General features: G+C 38.9%; 3 protein-coding genes across 6 annotated transcripts in view; 2 read left to right on the top strand and 1 right to left on the bottom strand.

Moving 5' to 3' along the window:
- The window catches only part of kdm6a (lysine (K)-specific demethylase 6A), a 63,946-nt gene extending 62,880 nt beyond the window's left edge, over positions 1-1,066 (bottom strand). For all 4 annotated transcript variants that reach the window (XM_032529351.1, XM_032529354.1, XM_032529353.1 and 1 more), the window contains exons 1-2: positions 561-1,066; positions 352-415 (exon numbers count right to left, since the gene is read on the bottom strand). In XM_032529351.1, coding sequence (XP_032385242.1) covers positions 352-415; positions 561-733 — 237 coding nt within the window. In that variant the 5' untranslated portion in view covers positions 734-1,066. The remainder of the gene's footprint in view (positions 1-351; positions 416-560) is intronic.
- A 1,486-nt stretch (positions 1,067-2,552) lies between these two features.
- Positions 2,553-12,729, top strand: fundc1 (FUN14 domain containing 1). Its single transcript, XM_032529382.1, has 5 exons — positions 2,553-2,615; positions 6,894-7,050; positions 8,186-8,261; positions 9,645-9,773; positions 11,303-12,729. The coding sequence occupies exons 1-5, from the start codon at positions 2,597-2,599 to the stop codon at positions 11,378-11,380; spliced, it is 459 nt and encodes a 152-aa protein (XP_032385273.1). The 5' UTR covers positions 2,553-2,596; the 3' UTR covers positions 11,381-12,729.
- Positions 12,730-14,956: 2,227 nt separating this feature from the next.
- The window catches only part of efhc2 (EF-hand domain (C-terminal) containing 2), an 18,514-nt gene continuing 17,699 nt past the window's right edge, over positions 14,957-15,771 (top strand). Inside the window, exon 1 of the mRNA XM_032529358.1 lies at positions 14,957-15,140. Coding sequence (XP_032385249.1) covers positions 15,099-15,140 — 42 coding nt within the window. The 5' untranslated portion in view covers positions 14,957-15,098. The remainder of the gene's footprint in view (positions 15,141-15,771) is intronic.

The raw sequence follows: 15,771 nt of genomic DNA, 5'->3' as shown, positions 1-15,771 counted from the left end.
TAGCATGGCACCTAATCTCTCAACAGCCCATAAGACACAACGGATTTAAGCAGGGTGGAGAGCCATTTCGTCCTGCAATTTTACTATTTGGGCCCGTCTGTTGCTGATAAGAATTAGCTACAGAAATGTACCGGAGCCGTTTTAATCTGTGCTTTGTGAAAGTGTTGCTTAGTACGTGCAGTTATTACGTCCACAACTGAATGCTGCGTTTACAGCTAGCCGCTGATTCAGCTTCAAAGTTGGGGTAATGCGAGGCTCGTGTGTGTCGCGGCGTTGGGAGGTCTGTACCACTTATTTCAGGTGGGATATGCACTAATCAGAGGAGACGGTTGTTCCTATTCTGTGGCATACCTTTAACAGCAAGGCCTTCGTTCTGGCGCCATCTTCTTGAAGCCTGTGAAATCCAAACAGTGAACTGCAAGTAGAGGACAGACAACACACAGGCGGTTCCGTATTACTTGGGGGGGGGCAATCATATTTCTTGTTTCAAACTGCGTGAACAAAAATACACATTGCAGAAAAGAAGCGAGTGAGCGTGTTCACACAGCGGGTCATCTAACCTGTCAGTTCCGACCAAGCTCTCTTTTTCTTGCGCTGTTAGCTTCGGAAAGTCCTCTTCGATATCAGTCGCTGTTCCCGACGCCATTTTCTCCTCGTCATTACCAGCAGCAACGCCGAGACTCCGGGCAGCAGCAGATGCAGCGGCGGTGAGCGACACTCCGCACGATTTCATGGAAAAGAAATGGTAAAATCGACGGGACCGAGTAACTCCGGCAAAATGCAATAACAATGAAAAGTGTTGCACACCTATCCAGGACTAAAACGGGGCGTCGCGTAATTCTTGCCAAATCCTCAAGGAAATGATCCCTTCAAGTTACCTTCCACACTCCTCATTGTACATCAAAACACAGCGTGTATTCCAGTGCCAATGTATGCATGAAGTTGATGTAATGTTGGGCTTTTAGGAGTGAGGGTTACTTGGTAATATCGCAAACTTCCCTTAACCATCGGCTCAAAGTTGTTGTAATTGTGTCACATAGGCAAACGCACGCCGCCACCGTCGGCACGCCCTCTGTCCACCCTGACCAATCAGCGGTCGGGGTGTGCGGTCACGTGGCCTTCTCCAGTAGCTGTGTTGCGAACACGCGGACGAACACGCGCACGCAAACATCAAGCGGGCCCAAAAGACCCACCTTAAAATGCCTACGATTGGTTCATCGCGCTATATTATGATTACGTAACTGTATTTTAAAGCAAGCTATTGGTCAAACTAGACGTCATGTTTGTCAATGGGGGGTGGCTGTCAAGGATGTGTGTGGTGGCTAGACAGAGAGACAGACAGACAGACAGACAGACATTTTTTTTCTATTCTAATTTTACACATACAAGACGTCATAGCCTACTTGTGGAATTTACTGAAAAATAAAATTGAATCTTTGTGTCTAGGTAACTGAAGTTTAATTACCTGAGTAATTGAATAATCAGCCAGCAAACTTTGGTAAAAATCTCTTTATATTATGTTTTATCTGACTTCTCTGTCTGGTACAGTGACAGCAACCGTTGGAAAATACACCACAGAACAACAACATTGCCCCTGACATCTACATGTACACAATGTATGTTGGGAAGGAAGTAAAATGGACAACAACATGTATATTTAAGACTTTGTAAGGAGGGAGGGAATGTACCAGCAATATTAATTTGCTTTTATTAAGGGGTCACCAATTCTTTCAACCACCTCAGAATTCATTTTTTCCAAACTTACAATCAGAAGTACACATGTATCTAGAACAGGCAAAGCAGTGCAAATGGGATGTTGCATCATTGGATGTATCTTGTTTTCATATTTAGCCTTTCCCCTAGATTGAACTTAAAGTAACTTTATAGCTTTAAAAGTTGATTTTGCAGGAGCTATACTACTCAGAACTACCGACCTTATTCAGGCATGTATGCCGATAAAACATAAACAGTTTTGTGATCGGAATTCACGCAATCATTGATTTCTTCTGCTAATGATAATGCATATTGCCTCACTTAAGTGGGAAAACCTTTAGCTGGCAAGTGTCACAGACAGACAGACAGACAGATAGATAGATAGATAGATAGACAGACTATTTTATGCATGTACATTTGTTTATTAGTGGTAGGCCTAGTGTCCATAGACAGACAGGCAGACCGATAGATAGATAGAGATAGATAGATAGATAGATAGTTAGATAGATAGATAGATAGATAGATAGATAGTTAGATAGATAGATAGCTTATTTTATGCATGTACATTTGTTTATTAGTGGTAGACCTAGTGTCCATAGATAGATAGATAGATAGATAGATAGATAGATAGATAGATAGCTTATTTTATGTATGTACATTTGTTTGTTAGTGGTAGGCCTATTAAGTATATGTTTTGCTTGTTTTATTTTTTAAATAAATAATTATAATACCCCTGCTTACACTTTGTGTTCTTATTACATATTATAATTATTATTATTATGGCTCACGTCTCGGTTTCCTTTACTTGGGCTGTCAAAATTATTCAAATGACGCCGGACGTGCAGCAGGCATCTGAGGACAGACCAGCCTAGCTCACTGCAAAATGGCGAACCGCGACAAGGGTAAGCAGGCCTATAAACTAATTACATCCATGTCTGAACCGAGACAACATCTACTTTGAGTACTTAATCCACACGAGTCGCGTTTTTAAACTTTAATGTCACATGTGTTTATCTTTAAAACTCCGACTTCCCTCCCGACGACAGCCCGTTGTCTTAAGACGTAGCGTTTAAAGCTAACTTTTTAAGCTGCTTTTTAACTGTCGCTTAGCTTCACGTTTGTTTGTTACCAGGTAACGGCGGTATAACGTTCGAAATGTGTTAAGTCTTTAACAACTGTATACATGTTGTAGACGGAGTAACTTAATATGGCAGTACTGACTTCTTTTTTTAACAGTCTTTGTTTTTAGCCAGTCACTACTGCATGGCATCCTTTCTGTATGGAAGCCCATTTCTGCCAACGTGATGGAAAAAATAAGAGCCTGTATGTCATTATAAGGAGGAATTTTCTCAAAATGATGACTTATTATCTCAAATTAATGAGAAAGTATCTTAAAATGATAACCATGTCCGACTTTTTTTTAAGCTGCCAGCATAAACCGATGAAGTGAACATGTTTTAACCCTTGTGTTGTCCTTGGGTCAAATTTGACCCATTTTCAGGTTTTCAACGCAAAAAATGGCCCTTCGAAATAAGCTGAGGTCAAAATAAGAATATACAAAACTTTTAAATTAAAAAAAAAAAAAAAAGCACACCACATCATTGAAAAAGTGACAAAAACATCAGAAAAAGCAATAACCTTTTTTCATGGTTGACGGGAAGACAACACAGGGTTAAAAACAGTCCACTGCCAACATTTTTCTCTTTTTTTTTTTTTTTTTTTTTTTTTTTAAAAGGTGCTCTAAGCAATGTCACACAACATTTTTTGTCACGTACAGCAAACATCTCCTTCACTATCCGCTAGCTTCTTGTCCCCTGAACACACTGTAAAAAAATAAAATAAAATGCTGTCTCTGTAGACAGCCCAGGCTCCACAAATGGCAACAAAAACAAACCGGGGCCATGGCCGCGGGAACCTATTTTGATTTGGTGATGCTGACAAATTTGCAACAGTAACATTTTCATTCAAAGTCCACCACCACACACCACACTGCATCCATCACAACGCTCCACCAGCGGGGGAAAAAACAAGAATCAAATCCAAAACCCGAGACAGGGCAAAACTAGACATGGGGTAACACAGGATATAGGCACAAAGCTCAAACACTTGGCCGCAAAATACAAGGGAATAAAACACATGAATTAAATTAAATCAAAAGTTAGCTGCCTCGTAGTCTGTTGCTAGCGGGGTCGCTGTGGGAGTGACAGGTGGAGACGTGCTGCTGCCACTTCTTTCAGTTACAGTTGCTGAGTTTTCTGACTCAGGTCTTTTAGTTTTTTTTTTTTTTTTTACCTGTGATTGATTCAGGAAGAAACGTAAAATGCGCTTTTGTGTTATAGGCAAGCTAACTTCTGTACTGTTGATGTGTTTATCTCTTCCCAACCAAATTGTAAAATCAAATTTACTTACTTTGTAATGAATTGGAGTACTTTAATATCAATAATCAATTCATTAAAATGAATGTGTGTCATTATGGTTGTAGTTTGTCTACCTTTTGCTAAGGGGGGGGGTTGCAGCACCCTCCGGATCAAGATCAACATGCCCTGGATTTCTTGCAGTTACCCGGCTTCACTAACCTAACAACCGCTGTCCTGCATAAGCTGTGTCACGATGGCGGTTAACGACTAGTCCAATCAACCCCGGGTTTCCCAATCCAGCTAGTCCAATCAACCCAGGGTTTCCCAATCCAACACGTGCGTTCAAGTAAAAGAGGCGGCGTTTGCACAGCACGACCAACCACAAACATCTACCAGAGCCGCATAGTTTACATGAGAAGAACAAACTAGAGTTCTACATAAAGATGAAGAACAGTTTTACAGGCAAAATGCAACACAGTCGCTGCTTCTTAAAACAGGAAGGAACGCTGGCAAACAAAGCCGGCGCTGTAAATGTGTAAATCACAACGCTTCATCGAGATCACTTCCTCATCGGTCAGACACCAGATCTGACCATAATTGCACTATTTGCTTTCCATAAACTGTCGTTGCCTTAGGCTATTATTTTATGGTCAACCGTGGCAGTGGTAAGCGTTCTGAGAGCAAATAAAAAAAATATTTAAACATAATTCAAAAACGCGCATTGGCAACACATGGCTCAAGAAGCCGACCTATACGAAATCCCGTAGGCTAGACTCACTCAGCAAACATTTGAGTATGTTTTTATATTTATTAAGTTAAAGGCAAAATCGCCACCACCAAACCAACCAGACTCCATTTAAATAATCAGTAATTTTATCATCGTAAAACTCAAATAGCCTATACGTAATTCCCTCCGCTGAACTTGTTCTTGGGGACAGGCAGCTAGCGGATGTTGCTGATGATGATGATGATGATGATGAGGATAATTATTATCTATGGTTTTATTAATCCTGCAAGGGAAAATTACAATGTTATCAATCTGTTGTTATTACACACAGGCCTGAATTACACACACACGCTCACTACGTATACATTAACTAAACGGAGAGATGTCAGAGTGACTGACTTCTTTTTTTCAACAGTCTTTGCTTTTAGCCCGTCACTACTGCATGTGATGGAAAAAAATAAGAGCCTGTATGTCATTATAAGGAGGAATTTTCTCAAAATACTGCAGAGTGAGGGGGCTGCCCATAGAAAGGCCCAGGAGGTGAACTGGCACCTCTCCAGCTACCAGTCCACCGCCATACTTTGGTGTGTATGGGGATTTGAACCAGAAACCCTCCGGTTCCCAACCCAACTCCCTACAGATTGAGCTGCTGCCACCCTAGTAGTAGTAGTAGTAGTAGTGAGAAGATGTTTTGCTGAATGTGACAAAAAAATGCTTAGAGCACCTTAAGTTGAATAAAAAGTTCCACTTTTCTGGAAAAGACGCCCTACAGCGAGTGTCTTTTTGACAGCTGATCAATGAGAAGCAAACCACCAAGACCTGTTGTTTCCATAACTAGATGGTCCAGATAGATTGTTGCGCTGCTGTTTACGTTGTAAATACTGCGATAACGATATTACTTGCGATAAATAAACAGATGTTCAAGGTGTACTGAGTTCTGTTTTCCGTGTTCTGCTAATATACAACAAATTGCTTGTTGAATTTAAAACATGAAAGAAAATCATTTCCAATATTCTTTCACTGAACAAATTCAACACAGAGTTCAATATTTGGGGTGGCAGTAGCTCAGTCCGTAGGGAGTTGGGTTGGGGACCGGAGGGTCACTTCAAGTCCCCGTATGGACCAAAAAGTACGTAGTGTGGATTGGTGGCTGGAGAGATGCCACTTCACCTCCAGGGCACTGCAAGGTGCTCTTGAGCAAGGCACCGTACGCCCCCCCCCACCGCTCAGGGCGCTGGTTCAGCTGGCAGCCCCCCCCACTCTGACATCTCTCCATTAGTGCATGTACAGATCCTGAGAGTGTGTGTGTGTGTGTGTGTGTAGTTCAGGACTGTGTGTGATCACTAACAAAGTGTGGACACAGAGTGTAAATTCTAATTTCCCCATTTGGGATCAATAAACAGATTAAAATTGAATTAAAATATAAGAGTGCTCCCTGTTCAGGGAAGGATGTTTGGGGGAACTTGCTTTGGTTTAACTAACGGTAACAGCACTGCTCTCTATCTCTCTAGTTATTCTCTACATCGCTCAACTGCTTTGTTAGTACAGCTCCACTATATCTGATTTTAAGTCGTTATTTTGACATTTTTAGTCATTATTTTGACAATACTTTGATTAAGGAGGGGTGGAGGAAGACATTATTACAGCATAGCATTGCGATATTTTCAGTGTCAATACTGTATTGACACACAGGCGCCAAGTATCGATCTTTTATTGTATACTGTATGTGTCTGCATTTTGTTGCATTAAAATTGAAGTTAAATGAACAAACACAGAAATATTTATTTTTAGATAATACAGTTTTTGACAGTTTCCTTTTGTGGACATCATTTGAAATTGGGAAAAATTAGAAGTTTAAAAAAAGGTAATAAATTGCAATATGTTTAATTTTACAATAATATCGTATTGTGGCATAAGTATCGTGATGATATCGTATCTGGAGGCGTCTGGTGATTCCCACCCTTAATACAAAGTCATTATTTTGAGAACTTCTCTCACTTTAATGACTCACGGGATCTTAATTCCCCACACTGGCAGACATGGGCTTCCATACATGTTGCTAATGTGTGCTGATGTTTTTTCATTTTTCCATGCAGAGGAGATTGTAGATGAGATTTACGACAAGGTCGTGGATCTCACAGAATATGCCAAACGTCAGCGATGGTGGAACCGCCTTTTCGGAAAGAACTCTGGCCCCTTAGCGGAGAAATACTCCGTAGCAACACAGCTAGCCATAGGGGGAGTGAGTGGATGGTAAATATATCTGTTGGTAATGCATTGTCCTGCCTTCAGGTGCTTCTCGTTGGGTTGGGTCCATTCATTGTCATGCAAAATCTTACAGTTGTCATTTAAGATAAGAGGCACCTTTTAATTATCCACAGGGACATAGGCACCGATTGTGTTTTCCTCCATGGGTGCTCAGTATTTTCTGTGGGTGCTTGAGCTCTGGAGCACCCACGGTATTGGCATCTATGCCAAGGGAAATGGCTGTGCAGCTGTTGCAATACAAAATGGGTAGAGTGCAAATCTAAAAATCTAAGATAACAATAAGGTGCAAATCCAAAAGATATATCAGGCTAACATCAAGTCATCAGAATGGATTCAAAAAAATATCAGAAAGTAAGTTACACATACTGTATGTGGAATTTGCCTTGGTGAAGGGTGCATACATACACAAACTAACATATTAAAGGTGCCCTGCCACACAAAAACCGTTTTTACTTGCATTTTTTGAAATGTGTATATATGTGTTATGTGGTGAATGTGAAAGTGAACTGCTCCCTCCTCTGTCAGCTCTAGCCATTGAAAAGAAATAGGAGGAGGAATCAGGCCAATCACAACAGCTGGTCAGTCTGACGTCATGTTGCCTGAGCTCATTACTATTCATGAGCTCGCCCAGTTGCGCTGGGTAAAGGATGCTGATAGCCAGGCTCTCGTTGGCTGCCTGTTAGCCAATCAGAGTCAAGCAGCTTAGCTCGTTGAATTTGAATGAGAACTAGCACAAATCGAGCCGAGTATTCCTGCAGGCTTTCTATACCAATCAAGGCATTTTTTTCTACAAAGAATGTTAGAGTCCATGGTAGAGCTTCAGACATTACCACAAAGTAATGAAATACGTGTGACTGGGCACCTTTTAAACACAAATAAGAAAGTAACATAGCGGTTTAGCTTAAGAAAAACAAGGCCGAATAGGTGAGTCCAGAATGCAAAACATAAACAGGTTAACATTAGGGATCAGTATAGATGTGGTTGCATATTGATGCATGCAGAGTATCAAGGTATAGCTAGTGTAAGAGTACATGGTTAATACAGAATTTCTATTCAAAGGATGTTGAAGTCATTATTTATGCTAGATTAACTGTCATGCTTTGTCTTGATTTAATGTTAGGTGTGCAGGATATCTCTTCCAGAAGGTTGGAAAAGTTGCTGCTACATCTGTAGGTGGAGGTCTTCTGCTGTTGCAGGTATTCTTATATCCTGGGGCTTAAACGTGTACGGGCTAAAGGTCCTTGCACACTGAGTCCCAAATTCTTTTTTTTCTTCATCTGTTGTCCTAAAGACTGAGTCCAATGCGTATTAATTAATCCGTTGCAAAAACATTACAAAATGTTACACTTCATGTCACTCTGCCTCTCTCTCTTTCTCCTACGCCTTATCCCTCTCCTCCCTCTGTTGGCAGAAGCGTTTTCCTCGCTGGGCGGTCCTCTCTGCCTGCGCCTTGTTGCGTTAGTAACATGACAACATGACTGTGCATAAACATACACGCCAACTTTCTTAAGCCGAGTGGTGTTATCTGTACGCATTTTGAGCTATCCGTGTGTATGTCTATGCTGTATACATAAACATACACGCCACTTTGTGTGTGTGTTTGTGTGTGTGATCGCGAGAAGAACTTGACGCGGGTTGGCTTTAGTAAAAAAACAAACCGACGGTTGACTTTAGGAAACGTGGGGTTTAGGGAAAAAATGTAGGAAACGTGATACCCGGGACATGATCCCCAGTTACCCGGGTGAAAGTCCTGTGTTTTACCATCCACCCCCCCGACCAAACTCCCTACGCGGATATTCGCCCTTTTCCTAGTATTTCATTTATATTTATATTCTGTGTTGTGTGACTACTTGAGCTGCTGTAACACCATCATTTCCCATTTTTTTGGGAGCAATAATTATCTATCTTTCTACTCGCTACGGCGTAAACTCACATGCTATCGCAAGGTCACGTTAGTCAATGGAGGCCGAACGGCGTTGATAAGCACACTAAAAAAAGAGAATGCGTCTTGATGACATGCCGATAATGGCATACGTATTGGCGTGTCATACAATCGCCATTTGATGAGATCAGTCTGGCGTTTGGCACTGCGGCTACCTCAAAGAGTTGCGTTGCCCCCTCTGTCTGTCTCCATCACTAGCCCACACTGTTGCTCTCTGTTTTCTGTCTGTGGTTTCTTATTCCCCTTTTCCATTCTCATCATCCTACGAGGTATTAATATCCAACTTGTTGGATGGAGACTTTCAGTCAACTAAAACTTGCCTAACAAAAGACGCGATGACAAAATATGACTAAAACTAACACTAAAGACATTTGGCAGAGGACTAAGACTAAATTAAAAATAGGTGACAAAATTAACACCACTCCGGATGCGGAAAGAAACAAAACAAAACATCAACGTTGTCCAAATTCTTTTTATGATGGACATCATTGTTGGAGGCAGTGTGTAAACAAGATTGACACAACGTGAGGTTGTGTTCATTTTCAGAGTGCAAGGACCTCAAACCTATCAACAGAATACAGAATAAAAATGTTGAATCTGCGTCATCTATGTCTAACTTGCCTGACTCTTTCCCCAGATTGCTAACAACAGTGGCTACATCCAAGTGGACTGGAAGAGAGTAGAGAAGGATGTCAACAAAGCTAAGAAGCAATTAAAGAAGGGCACCAATCAGGCAGGCCCAGAGATAAACACATTTTTTGAAAAGGTGAGATTTTTGTGTGTTTTGTTTTTCACTTTCCCACAGAGGGCAACCGTCTTGAAGAAATAACGTACATTTGGTACCTTCTTGTGGTCAAATCGCTTGCCAAATAACCCCAACGTCTTTTGTTTGATTTCAAATTGCATGGAAGAGGGTCTGGCTAGTCCACACACCATTCTGGGATTGGAGAAAAACGTGCTCTGCTTTATTGGCATTTCTTTAAACCAATCACAATCGTCTTGGTGCCGGACAGAGCCACGGTGCCGCTGCAAAATAGCCCCTGGAGGGAACTTGTTTTGGTGGAACGTGTACGTTCAGAAGTAGTTTTAGTCGTCAACAGAAAACTCTGGACAGATTGTCTGGATCTACCCTGCAGAGATCTGAGGACCAGGTAACCATAGTCCTCAGATTGGACAAATAGTCTAGCTAGCTGTCTGGATTTACCCTGCAGAGATCTGGGGACCAGGTAACCATAGTCCTCAGATTGGACAGATAGTCTAGCTAGCTGTCTGGATTTACCCTGCAGAGATCTGAGGACCAGGTAACCATAGTCCTCAGATTGGACAGATAGTCTAGCTAGCTGTCTGGATTTACCCTGCAGAGATCTGGGGACCAGGTAACCATAGTCCTCAGATTGGACAGATAGTCTAGCTAGCTGTCTGGGTTTACCCTGCAGAGATCTGAGGACCAGGTAACCATAGTCCTCAGAAATCCACCGGAGGTTAGAACGCCAACACAAAGATAGAGGAAGGGGACGGACATCCATGCGAAAAGACATTCATCCGGGGGATCTCTTGCAGCCCCAAAGCAATCCCGGAAGTGGAACTTTGCAGATAGTATAGACACAAATTATAGTCAAAATTGGAAAAATTACTTTTATTTTTTGTTGTCTTTGTAAAGCTGCGGAACAGACCGTCCAAAACAAATTTCCCTTTGGGGTCAAAGAAGTATATCATGTACGTATTATCATTGTAGGCAGAAAAATAATGAAGTTACAGACCCAAGACGGAGAGGTAATATTCCAAGAAAAAAATCTGAATTTCTCAGACTGGTTGTAAATCTACAGAAAAAGAACTCTGATATTCTCTGATATAAACTTGGAATTGGAATTAATTGCTTTGCCACCATTTTCACACTTTTTGCTTAGTCATCTGGCGGGCCTGATTGGACCCTTTGGCGGGTCGGTTCTGGCCCACGGGCCGTATGTTTGACCCCCCATGGGCTGGACTGCAAAATGGCTGTACTCGCCTTCAAATGATGAGTTACAGAATCAAACATGCTGGTTTTTCATCCATCCTACACCCAGTTTTTAATTCTTGCTGACAGGATTTTAATAATATTTCGCTTTGTTTCCTTTTGTGTGACTCAGGTTTGTTCCTGTTTTTTTTTTTTTGAAAATGTGGTACATAATCAGAAAACATACTTCACTTGAAAGGTTAATTCAGCTTGCATTTCCGTGTGAATAAATGTCAGTCCAGAATAGATTGTAGCTTTGTACTTTATGCGCTGACTGTGTCTTTTTCTGTCTTTTTCAGTCTCAAGTGTTTGTGAAGAAAAACATCGTTGTCACAAGTGGTTTCATCGGAGGATTCCTGCTTGGCCTGGCGTCTTAGGGTCTGCCAAATATTTAAAAAAAAACCCAGTTATTCCTTTTGATGTTGTGAGAAAAAAGCTATAGGGAAAACATAAATCATTGCTGGAGGGCTTTCAAGCGTTTTGACAGCAAGCAACGTACTTCAGGCTAGCTTATAGCTATGTGCTTCTACGGTAGAAATGGAAACGAGAGTAGAACGGACATTCCCGTTCAAACATAGCAGGATGGTCCGGGCGTCGGCCGTTATGTGTACAGTTGCGGAAAGTTACGGACTCACTAAGGTGAGGTTTTGCGACAGTCGAGCAGTGGTGGGTTAGAAAGCATGGAGACTTTTGTCTAGTGTCCTTAAGAACAATTGCCATTTTTCTCATGAACTAGTCAAATGACACAAACGGCTCAATGTCCATTCTACTCTTATTCTATTTCTATTGTTTCTACATCCGCTCCACATCGTTTTGTCTACTTTATTCTGTATATGTTACAAGCACTGTTGATTACAATGTGGGACTTCTTGGATAGACCAGAAAGACACTCTTAAAATACTCCAGGCCAAACATGCAAAAAATATGTTTGGCCATCAGTAAAGTTTTTATTTATTTTTTACCAAACTGTCATTGTACCACAATCAATGAATGCGTCGTTAATCGCTGCCTTGTCGCGCACAATTAAGCCAAGCATTTTAAATTTGCCTCAAACGGTAGGCGGTGCCTACCAGCAGTGGAATGTAACTAAGTACATTTACTCCAGTACTCAAGTACAAATGTTGAGGTACTTGTACTGTACTTGAGTCTTTTCTTTTCACGCCACTTTCTATTTCTACTCCGCTACATTTCAGAGAGAAATATTGTACTTTTTACTCCAATACATTCATCTGACAGCTTTGTTACTTTTTCGAATTAAGATGTTTGCACACAAAACACATGTTATTTATAACATCTGATGCTTTATTATAAATGAAACTAGCCAACAACATAACGGCCTACAAGTCCAGCAGAGATAATTAGACCATTAAACACACAACTATATGGATCCTTTACACTTTCTAAAATATGAATACTTCATTTAACATTTTCAATGCTGGACTTTTACTTGTAACAGAGTACTTTTACAGTGTGGTAGTACTGAAGTAATGGATCTGAATACTTCTTCCACCGCTGGTGCCCACGCTGTTCCATCAGTGCCACTGATATATTCTTTCATATCACGTCAGTCATCTTCAGGGTTAAAGTGCTGATGGATATGAGATTGGTATGCCCCCCCCCATCTCTATTTTTTTAAATCTATTGTGTGTAGCAATAAATCAATGCAATGAAAGCTGTGGTCTGTCTACAGTGTGAGTTGGATCAACAAATAAAAGTAACAAAATCATTGAATTGTTTCTCATGCATGACAATTTATGTGCAATGGTACACAATACAATCTCCTTTCTCTCTTTAGCTTTTAGAGGCATTACATGTTGTGTGTTTATTATCTAAGCTTGATTTCACTTTCACTTTGTGCATATTATATCAAACTCGAGACCCGCGGGCCGACCTAGGTTCACAATAAGTTGAATTAAGTAGCAATTACTTGAGGAGAAAAAGTGACAAAAGTGTTGGGAGATAAAAAAAAATGTGATTAATGCCAAAAAAAACTTACAAAAAAAAAAACATGCTGCAATACAGAAAAATATTTGATTTGCATGTCTGGCCTTTCATGTGATTTTCTTTTTCCAGGGTGGCCCAAGTGAAAATAAGTTTGACAGCCCTGGCTTGAAGTGTACCACATGTTTCTGTGCCCACCATTAAACAGTAAATTAAATATACCTGCATCCTGACTTTGTGGTAAAAAGGTCAGAGTTTGTGGGGTGACCTCTTGCTCACCCAGTACAGTGTGCGCCCTGTGGTTTAGTCAACATGATACACAGGTAAACGCAGTATATCGGTGAGAAAGCTCCAGGACTTATACCTACTTAACCCTCATGTTGTCCTGGGGTCAAACTTGACCTATTTTCAGTTTTTTCATCACTAAAAATGGGCCTTTGAAAGAAAGCTGAAAATGTCATCATTAGAAATATCAATTAACTTTGGGAAAAACACAAAAAAAAGGATGCACTACATTGAAAAAAGTGAAAAAGAATTCAAAAAATCAATAACTTTTTTCATGGTTGACGGAAAGACAACAAGGGTTAAGAAGGCCCAATGACCCACATACTTTCCATTATATGTTTGAGATATATGTATGTATATAGTTGTTATATAATCTGTAATCTATATATTTGATTGTATATCGTATGTATGTATGTATTAGTATATGTATGTGATATAATATAGTATGTCTTATATATTGTATGTATATATTAATATGTATGTATAATATGTATGTATATTCTATATATATGTATTGTATTGTATATATATATATATATGTATGTATATGTTATATGTTATATAATGTATTAATATAATGTATATATGTATTATATGTATATATATTGTGTATGTATTGTATATGTATATATATTGTATGTATGTATGAATATATATGTAGTATATGTTCTATATATGTATGTAATGTATATATGATGTAATGTATATGTAATATTATGTGTATGTATATGTATATATAATATGTATATGTTATATGTATGTATATATATGTATATATATGTATTATATGTAATATATATGATAATTATGTATGTATATGTGTATATATTATGTATATATATATTGTGTATATATATTGGTCTAATTATGTATATTATATATATGTATATATATATAATGTAATATATATGTATATATATGTGTATGTAATAATGTTAATTTATATGTATATATATGTATGTATTATAATATGTTTATGTATTATATGTATGTATATATATGTAGTTAATATATATATAGGTTATATATTAGTATAATGTATGTATGTAATATATATGTATCTTGTATATATATGTATATATGTTATAGATATATGTATGTATAGATTATATGTATGTATGTATAGAATATATGTATGTATATATATATATGTATATATGTATGTATATATATTAAATACTATAGTATGTATATATATATGGTAATATATTATGTATGTATATATGTATGTATATGGTATATTTTATGTATATTATAATATATGTGTGTGTGTGTGTGTATATATATATATAGGTAGTGTATGTGTATCGATATATGAGTATAGGCCTACCCACTACAATACAGTATGATGATTCCGACCCACGGTCACTTACTGCATGTCGTCCCCCCTTCCCCGTCAAGTCTTAAAAAAATAAAATAAATAATCTTTAATAAAAAGAGATTGTCCGAATTTGTGCAGATGCACTTAAAACGTGACTTTGGACATGATTTAATTCACATGTATACGTCTTTGGTATGGCCATGAAAAGCTCGCATAGGTGTCCAGTTCACATTTTGAATTCGCATTTGAAGTACAATTCTTTGTATTTTTGAAACAAACTTTAGATTAAAACATTTTTCTTTTTCATATTTTGCACACTCCCATTTTTCTTTGCTCCAAACTCCATAAACTAATTCATAAAGTTACTCCATGTCATTTACGTAACACACATCATGTACTGTATTCCCCTCTCCCTCCCCTCCGTTACGAACGTTGCTTAGAGACGCACCCAAACACAACGCTTCCATGGAAACCAATAACCGTTGAAAATGTTCAGCAGCTAGCTAAATGAAAAAAAATAACATCGACTTGTTTGAAATATTACGGCCATGGCGTTACCATTTCTACCCGGGAATTCTCCTAATAAACAAGTAAGATTACCAAATTTGGTTTATTTCACGCAAATGTTTTGACTTTAACATGACGTTCAGGTCAGCTTCGGTAACGTTAGATTTAGCTGGCTAACTAACTTTACAGGTACCTAGCATGCTAGCTTCTGAACTAGCTAGGTTAGCTAGCTAAATGAAGACGTATTTAGCTAGCTATTTAACGAGTTACCTTAATGTTACTAGCTAGCTAGCTGGGTAGATAGCTGATGTAGGGATTGTAGCTATAGGCAAGCAGCTTTATTTGTATAGCACATTTCAGCAACAGGGCAATTTCAAAGTGCTTTGCACAAAAATTAAACAGATAAAACACAAGAATAAACAGTTAAAAAAAAAAAAAAAAAGTAGTTTAAGATTAAACATTAAAGAAATGAACAACCATTTAAACAAAGGCAACATCAAAAGAAATGTCTTCAGGCTTGATTTAAAAGAACTGAGAGTAGCAGCGGATCTGCAGTTTTCTGGAAGTTTGTTCCAGATATGAGGAGCATAGAAACTGAACGCTGCATTGGCCCTTTATATCACCTAAGAGAGACTTCGCATTTATAGTTAGGAACAGAGGAATGCAAGGAGGTCTTCCTTCTCTGACATTATCGCTAGAAACAATAATAATTCA

Source organism: Etheostoma spectabile, chromosome 11 (genome assembly GCF_008692095.1).
Source record: "Etheostoma spectabile isolate EspeVRDwgs_2016 chromosome 11, UIUC_Espe_1.0, whole genome shotgun sequence".
NCBI lineage: Eukaryota > Metazoa > Chordata > Actinopteri > Perciformes > Percidae > Etheostoma > Etheostoma spectabile.
This window is presented reverse-complemented; position numbering and strand designations above follow the sequence as displayed.

Bases quoted from the DNA above. Each gene is read 5' to 3' on its own strand.
- fundc1 (XM_032529382.1), top strand. The intron at 7,051-8,185 runs GTAAATATATCT...ATTTAATGTTAG, and splicing joins ATAGGGGGAGTGAGTGGATG to GTGTGCAGGATATCTCTTCC. The intron at 9,774-11,302 runs GTGAGATTTTTG...TGTCTTTTTCAG, and splicing joins TAAACACATTTTTTGAAAAG to TCTCAAGTGTTTGTGAAGAA.